The sequence below is a fragment of the Crocodylus porosus genome, unplaced genomic scaffold, assembly GCF_001723895.1.
Source record: "Crocodylus porosus isolate Cpor-Errol unplaced genomic scaffold, CroPor_comp1, whole genome shotgun sequence".
In the NCBI taxonomy this organism is placed as follows: Eukaryota; Metazoa; Chordata; order Crocodylia; family Crocodylidae; genus Crocodylus; species Crocodylus porosus.
The window spans coordinates 143,381,499-143,389,151 of NW_017728931.1; the positions used below are offsets into that span (position 1 = coordinate 143,381,499).

A 7,653-nucleotide genomic window follows, 5' to 3' on the forward strand; every position below is an offset into this window, starting at 1 on the left:
CCCTGCGGCTCCCGGGGGAGAAGGGCCGGGGCAAGGAGAGAACCGAGAGGGGCAGGGAGGGCTGCGCGGGGGCAGAGCCGCCCCCTCGCTCTGGGGCTGAGTCCATCCCACAGCCCAGACCGGGGTTAGGAGCCGCAGGGGAAGCCCCAGGTTTGGGGAACAAAGCATAAAGCCCTGGCAAAGTGCTGGGAAACTGCAGTGCATGGGGCGAGCAGGGGCTGGGGCTCCGGGGCCGTGCCCCGAGCCTGCCGGTGGGAGCGCATCCAGACCTGGGCACGGAGAGACCCGAGGCAGGCGGCGTGGGAGCCATGGGCAGCCAGACGGCAGAAACCCAGAGGTGCTGCTCTCTGCATCCCCCAGCAAACTCCCCACATCCGCTGCCCCCTCGATTCACCCTGCATTGCCCTCGCATCCCACTCCCCTGCACGGCCAGGGCAGCTGTGGGGTCCTGCAGCGGGAGGGCACGTAGGAGCGGGCAGCTCTGCACGCTCTGAGCAGACCCGAGGCTGGCTGCCCCGCGGGCAAGCTGGTTCAGCACTTGCCTCTCCTCTTCTCATCGTTTCTGTAGTGGGGGCCCACTGCTGGACACAGGACTCCCGATGTGGCCTCCCCAGTGCTGAATGGAGGAGGAATCACTGCCCTCCATCTGCCGGCGAGGCGCCTACCAATGCACCCAGGATGCCCGTAGCTTTCTTGGCACCAAGGATGCCCTGTTTCAGGGAACCCCAGCACCTCCTCGAATACTTTGTTCTCTTTTTATTGCCATAAATACTGCAAGCAGGCCCCGCCGGCCCTGCAGGGCTCTAGCTCCTACTTCCAGAAGAGCCCAAATGCTCCCAGACCAGGCCAAGGTAATCAGAAGCTTTGGGCACTTGGGGGCACAAAACAAAAGTTGTGAGAATCATTTTTGCTGGTGCCCACGGCCCCGCTGTGTCCCGGGGCGGGGGCGATGCCTGGGGCTGTGTCGTGGACGACTGTAGTTTTGTGAAAAGTTCACATGATGGTTTATCTGGTTGGGACAGGGCTGATCCTGCCTCAGTTTCCAGCTCCTGAGCCCTCGAGGGGCCTTCCCCGGGGCTGCCTCGGGGGGAATCGACCAGGAGCGCCGCGCTGGCCGGACGGCTGCGTCATTAGTTGATAAGCTGGATCTGTAATGCTTTGTCCTAAGACTCAGGCGTATTTCCAGGAGTGCTTTTTCATCATGCCAATTTGTCACTGCAGTTGGCAGGCTCCTTCGTGCCAGGCGTGCTTTATGAATGCCCTGGAAACTCGCTCCCATTAGGCGAGTTTGAGAGGCCTTTGGGTTTTGCTAGATTTGGGAGCGGTTCAACAGGAGCCTAGACTGAGAGCCATGTTGTGATTACAAGACACGAGCAGAAAGATATATGGAAGTGGTGTTTTTGGCACTTGGCAACCATGAAGACAACCGGATCTAGAAACCTGGACAGCCAGGGAGAGGGGATGCCACCCTTTGTGCCTTGCTGGGCACTCGCAGTCTGCGCCTGCAGCAGCTTTCAGGGCCAGTCCTAAAAGCAGCCCTCGCCCAGCATGCACCTCCTGTCTTTGCACAACCCCACGGACCTTTACTTGGAAACTTCGTGACAGTAACAGGCGCCGGGAAAGCAGGAGCAGCAGAAACGGCGCGTCGTGGACCCAATCGAGACCCCGGAGCCGCCCACCCCGCGTGGAGACGTGTGCCCGAGCTGCAGCAGAGCCCTTTGATCCTGAACTGGCCTCGTCAGCAACCGTCAGACCCGCAGATAAGACAATCGTAAAAGACGATTGTCCTCGGCTGTGGGGATTGACGAAGAAGGAAAAGGGGGAGAAAAGCCACGTGGATCCCTCCCCGGACGACCGAGGCAGTGTTATGATCTCTGCCGTCGGGCGCAGTGATGATATCGGGTCTATGCCGGTGAAGGGTCTTGCCATAGAGCAGCGGTGGGCAATTATATGGGCCCCCAGGCTACATAGGGAGTTTTGGGGAGCTGTCATGGGCCAGGGCGGCACCCCCACCCCTGCACACCAGCTCCCCAAGCCTCCCCATGGCAGGCAGGCAGGCAGGGGCCAGCGTGGGCATGGGTGGGCTGGCGCGGGTGCTGGCGGCCGTGGAGGTGGGCAGGGGCCACAGGGCAGTTGTAGAGACACAAGGGCCGGCTGCGGGGTCACGTCCAGTCCAGGGTCAGCCCCGTCCAAACCAGCCCAGAAAACCCCGTGTCCAACCTTGGAGCCGCACCCTCCCCTGACACCGCCAGCGATGCAGAGTCCCCCCCGGCATCCCCCCCTGCTCCAACGGCGAAGTTTATTTTAACAGGGAAGAAGTTCGAAGAACTTCAGCGCTGGCTCTTGGCTCCGCCGTGAGCAGGGGCTGCGGCCACAGCCGACGGCGCAGACCTCCCCATCCCTCACCCGCCCTGCCGTGTTACCGCATTACGCTGAGGTCGTCCCTGGGGCCAGAAGCAGCTCCCGTGGTGCTCCCCACTTCTGGCCCCGTCCCTGGGCTTCTCTGCCCAGACTCAGTCCCGGGGTCTCGGTGCTGCCCTCGGGGGGCTTCCCCTTCAAGGCAGCCCCCTCTCAGGCCTCCAAGTCTCCAAGCCAGTTCCCAAAAGCAAATCTCTGAATGCCATTGTCAAGCTATCCGGGGCTTCATCTGCCCCAGCCTTGACCCCCTTTTCTCCACCGGAGTCCACGGTCCTGGTCCGCTGCCTCGGACCTCAGCTCCTGGGCTTTGGCCCTTTGCACCTCTGCCCAGAGCCGGTCTCATCCTGCAGAGCCTGCGATGGGGCCTCAACACCTCCCCGGTAGCTGCAGCCCAAACCACCGATGCCAAGCACCAGCTCAGACAGTCACAGCTCAGGTCTCCGCTGAGGCTCCTAACCCCGGTCTGGGCTGTGGGATGGACTCAGCCCCAGAGCGAGGGGGCGGCTCTGCCCCCGCGCAGCCCTCCCTGCCCCTCTCGGTTCTCTCCTCGCCCCGGGGACCCTCCGGCTGGAGCCCGTGCCTCCCTCCCACGCGAGCCCGGCTCCTCACGGGTCTGCAGAGCCGATGCTCAGGGCGCGGATGGGGTGAAAGGGGCTGCAGAGGAGGCATATGCTCAAGGGGAAGTTTATTGATTCAGAGTAAGGACGTGGCAGCCGAGGCAGCTGAGGCGGCAGGACACGGCTCCATGGGGAAGCAGAGCAGCCAGATCCACCTGAACCCGGGGCCCGGGAGCCGTGGTGCCACGGGCGGGCGCTGCCCTAGGGCGTGAGTTTGCAGACAAAAGCGTTCCTGTCGTCGCAGCCGGTGCTGCCCCACGTCCAGTAACCTGGGGAGAGGAGCAGGGGGAGCTGGGCCGACCCTTCCTGCCCCACGCCCCTCCCCCACAGAGACACGGGGCTGGGGTGGACGTGGCCCCCGGGCAGCCGCGTGCTCGTGGCTCGGCCGGGTGCATCTGGGTGCCAGGCCAGCTGCGGGCCGGAGGCCGATCCCCACCGCAGGTGCAGGGCCGGGGAGAGGGGCCGTGTGGGGACAGGACGCTGCCTGCCCCCCTCATCCATGCCCCGGCCTGCACCTGCGCTCACCTGAGTCTTCCTCCAGCTTGATGCAGAGCTGTTTTTTGGGAGAGACCTCATCTGAGTCTGAGTCTGAGTCCGAGTCCGAGTCGAAGTCCAAGTCCTCCAAGCTGTCCTTGTGCCAGGCCTTGTAGTCTGTGGCGGAGCCGTCCGTCCACTGCCAGCCCTGGCCCTGCGGACACGGGGGTGGGAAGGGAGCGGAGATGCACTGGGGGGGACACGGAGGCACAACGGGCAGCCCCGGCACCAAGGACTGGAGGGCTGGCAGCCGTATTTAAGAGGGGACGTGCGGTTATATCGGGGCAGGGAACCTAACTGCTGTCCCGGGGATACTGGTCGAAATACTAATAAAACCCAGGATGGTTCAGTACGGGGCGGACACGACGGGGTGAGGGCCGGGGATGCGTCAGCGTGGGGGTGTGAGCAGAGCAGAGATGCTGCACACACAGACAGGGGTTGTGGGGCTGGCGGGGGCAGGACGGGCACGGGGCGGGGCAGGCAGAGGCCCATGGTGCAAGGTGGCACTTCCCTGCCAATGACCCCCCGAGCCCGGGAGAGACGGGCCCGCTGGAGCCGGGGACTCGGCGGCCGAGCTGGCGCAGACACCGGGCGCTCACCCCCGCCGGCAGCTGGAGTCCGATCCAGACCCCGTCCCCGTCCTCATCCTCATCGCTGTGCAGCTGATGGTGGCCGACGAGGTCGGCGACGGCGCGGTGCTCGTGCTCGTCATGGAGGGAGGCGAGGTGGCTCCGCTTCCCCAAGCGCTGACACTGGGCCTGCGACGAGGCCGAGGCGGCTCAGCCCCACGGGCAGCAGGAGGGGAGAGCGCCCCACGGGAGACGCCACCCCGGGAGGCAGGGGGCCAGGTCGACAGCGGGGGCCGGGCCGCAAGCAGGGGCTGAATCCCAGGGGCCGATAGAGGCGGGACAGCAAGGACGGCTCTGGCCGCCGCGCCAGGCCATGGCCACGACAAGGCCAGGTGCTGCGAGATGGGGCAGCGCTGTCACCGCCGCGCCGAGAAGGCAGGTACACACTGCCGCAGGAGCGGGAGGGCAGGGTCCCTGCAGCACGAGCCCCTCAGGGCGGCTGTGTCACTTCCCCGCTACCCCGGGAGCGAACTGGAGCCCCCGAGCCCGCTGCGTCCTCGGCGCCCTCCCCACAGCCCTGGGGCTGCTCACCTCGGCACGCCTCCAGCTCAGCTTTTGCGGGAAGTACCTGTAGCAGCCGCCTGCAGACTCGTCCCAGCCCTGGCGACAGCCGGCACCTTGAGCCCCTGCCAGGCCACGGGGGCAGGGTGAAGAAGACACTGCGGTGAGAGGCTGTTTTGGGGCCAAACTGCTGCTTTCCTGCGGCCCCGACAGCACCGGGGTCCGTGCGGGCGTGCACGGCGGCCAGGGGCTGCAAGACTCAGCAGGGCTCCCCCAGTTCCCCAGCAGCCCCCGAGCCCCAGCCCCGGGCAGGGCATGTGGGCTCTGCGGCTCCTCAGGCCCCGGGGACTCAGTCTCACCCACGCCCGCCCCATTGCCCCGGGGCTGGTGCTGAGCTGCCCAGTAGGGACCTGGGGGGAAAGGGCTGTGGGGACCCCGCTGTGCCGGCCTCTCCTGCCCGATGGTCCAGCTCGGAGCAGGGGACAGGACTCACCGGCCAGCGACAGGTGGAGCACGAGGAGGCCGAGGCTGATGCCAGTGACCGGCCCCATCTTCTCACGCCCAGGGAGGACCAGGCGATGGGCTGGGTGCAGTGAAGGCAGCTGAGCTGAGCTGAGCATCGGTGGCAGAGGAGAGATGGTGAGGGGGCACCGTGCCCAGCCCCCTGGGCTGGAAGGGACAGGACCCGGTCCCCCGAGGCACAGGGGTGGTGGCAGCCCCGGGTGCAGGACCTGGGGGAGAGATGCCCTCACCTGGCGGTCCGTCTGTCTGTCCGGCCCACGGGGTGCAAGTGCTGGGGCCAGTCGTCGGCGGCCGCGGATTTATGCAAACCCGTCACCGGATCCCAAAGCAAACAGAGTAAGGAATCCACCCGCCCCGGCCAGCCTCCCGCGGCCCAGCCCAGCCTGGGGCGAGCCACGGTCCCCCACCCGCGGCCCCCGCTCCAGCACCGAGTCCCTGCCGCAGCCCCGTGCCCAGGAGACTGTCCCTCACCTGCAGGGCCCGGGCGCTGCGGCCCCAGGCGTGACCACGAGGCGTGGCAGCAGCGGTCAGGGAGGAAGGCAGTGGTCAGGCTGGGGATGCTGGTGCCCGGGGCCGAGGGGGACCCATGGGAGGTGCGATCATAACGGGAGCAGGCGCTGCCTGTTGCCCAGAAAACAGGGGCTGCAAATCAGATAGAAAGCGTGGAGCAGGGAGCAGAAAGCAGAGCAGCAGATTGGGCAAGGGGGGGCCAGGCAGGGAGGAGAAAGCAGAGCTGCAGACTGGGCAGGAGGCACAGGGCTGGGAGCAGACAGCAGAGCAGCAGAGAGCACGGGGCAAGAAGCCAAAGCAGAGCAGCAGATCGGGTGAGGGGGCCTGGGCTGGGAGCAGAAAGCAGAGCCGCAGACTGGGTCCCCGGCCGGCAGAGCAGTCTCCCCGTGGGCCCGAAGCCCAGACGTGCGCCTGCAGAAGGGGCGATGGGCCGTGGCGGCCAGGCTGGGCACGGAGCCACGAGCCCCTCTGCAGTTTTACCCAACCGGCTGCCAAGTCTGCTCATAAGGCACCAGGGCACGGGCGGTCTCGCCTAATGGTTAGGCCACAGAGGGAGGGCGGGAGCCAGGGGCTGAGGCAGGACTTAGGAGGGAAACCCAAGGGCAGAGTCCAAACCAGGCACGGGGCCGGGGCCGGGGCCAGAAGGCCCGAGGGACAGTCTGCAAGCCGGAGTCCATGGGGTTGCACCGGCTTTGCTGGATCGGGACCGAGCCCAGACCCCCGACAACTGGGCACGGCCCAGTTTCCTTCCACGCTCGTTGCCACGTTCCCCACGGAGGCCCTCGCTGCTCAGGTCCTCCGGGCTGACCCCACGCTGGCTAATCCCTGACAGCAACTGCCCGCGGGATTTTTATTCCCCTCCTCCTTCCCCCCGGAGGGCTTTTGCAGCTGACGGCACCGCGAATCCGGACAGACCAGTTTGTGGAGTCCGGGCGGGTGTGAGAGGGCTCCTTTTAGTTCTTGCTGCCTGGGTCTAACAGGGCAGGGCAAGCAGGGGGGCACCTCACACCAGCAGGCAGAGGGGCTCCGCGCTGCAGCCAGCTTTGAAGCTGGGATTCAGTCGCTGATCGACGTGGCCATCGATTGCCGTAGAGTCAGGCAATCCCAGGGGAGTCAGGCTGGAAGGGAGCGAAGCAGGATGAGCCCTGTCTAAACCAGCCCAGCACCAGGACGCAGCCCCTGGCATCGCCGCGGCCCTGTCGGTTGCTGTAAAGGCTCAGGGCAGCTCACGATAAAGGAGAGCCACGGGGCACCGCATGGGACAGTGCCGGAGCGGGGGGATGCCTCCCTGCCTTGTGCTTGGCTTTCCCCAGTATTTGCGGACAGGCCCGGTGACGCCTGCGCGCTGGCTGCTCTGACCGCAGGGCCCAGCCCAGAAACAGGCAGCAGGCCGCGGGCTCGGGCGGGTGCCCCAGGCCGCCCTGCCTCAGCAGCAGTTGCCGGGCACTTGATGCGGGGCCCAGGGTGGGGTTTGCAGGGCTCATTGCCCCAGGCAGCCGAGCTGCCAGAACAGCAAGACCATTACAAGGAAGGAGGTGTTGATGCCTCTGGAGTGAAGAGTTTAGCAGGAATCGGGGAGAGGCTGACGAGCCGCCAACTCCCTCAGTGCTGCCCAACTAAAAATGTCGCTGGCTCGGCAAAGCCGTTAGTGTTGATCTTTGCAGTGGGGCAGGAAGAGCAGGGTGCAAGTGCCCCAAAGCACCCCCTGGACCCACCCCTGCTCCTGGCCCAGCTCCTCACGGCACCACTCGGACCCCCGGAACAGGGCTGCCGCGGCAGAGGGAGGGGCTGCCCTGGGGCACTTGCCCCCCCGGGCACCAGCCGCGGGGGGAGAGTCCCTGGACTCGGTGGCTCGCTGCCACCCCCGATTCCTGCTAAACCCTTCACCCCCGGCGCCGCCGGCCGCTCTGTCTCAGCGGGCT

The 7,653-nt window shown here is 66.3% G+C and overlaps 2 protein-coding genes across 2 annotated transcripts in view; one reads left to right on the forward strand and one right to left on the reverse strand.

Moving 5' to 3' along the window:
• Nucleotides 1-3,096: 3,096 nt before the first annotated feature.
• Nucleotides 3,097-5,912, reverse strand: LOC109315873 (struthiocalcin-2-like). The gene is made up of 6 exons (XM_019543832.1): nucleotides 5,452-5,912; nucleotides 5,193-5,311; nucleotides 4,730-4,824; nucleotides 4,169-4,327; nucleotides 3,561-3,723; nucleotides 3,097-3,304 (listed from the first exon to the last, which is right to left on the reverse strand). The coding sequence occupies exons 2-6, from the start codon at nucleotides 5,248-5,250 to the stop codon at nucleotides 3,237-3,239; spliced, it is 543 nt and encodes a 180-aa protein (XP_019399377.1). The 5' UTR covers nucleotides 5,251-5,311; nucleotides 5,452-5,912; the 3' UTR covers nucleotides 3,097-3,236.
• A 244-nt stretch (nucleotides 5,913-6,156) lies between these two features.
• ODF3B (outer dense fiber of sperm tails 3B) overlaps nucleotides 6,157-7,653 on the forward strand; it is a 3,539-nt gene continuing 2,042 nt past the window's right edge. Inside the window, exon 1 of the mRNA XM_019543986.1 lies at nucleotides 6,157-6,174. Coding sequence (XP_019399531.1) covers nucleotides 6,157-6,174 — 18 coding nt within the window. The remainder of the gene's footprint in view (nucleotides 6,175-7,653) is intronic.

What these genes read in the sequence shown, in the direction of transcription:
- LOC109315873 (XM_019543832.1), bottom strand. Translation starts at nt 5,250, where the DNA reads ATGGGGCCGGTCACTGGCATCAGCCTCGGCCTCCTCGTGCTCCACCTG. An exon ending in GACTCCAGCTGCCGGCGGGG is followed by an intron (nt 3,724 to 4,168) that starts GTGAGCGCCCGG and finishes CCGTGTCCGCAG; the next exon opens with GGCCAGGGCTGGCAGTGGAC. An exon ending in CAAGCTGGAGGAAGACTCAG is followed by an intron (nt 3,305 to 3,560) that starts GTGAGCGCAGGT and finishes TCCTCTCCCCAG; the next exon opens with GTTACTGGACGTGGGGCAGC.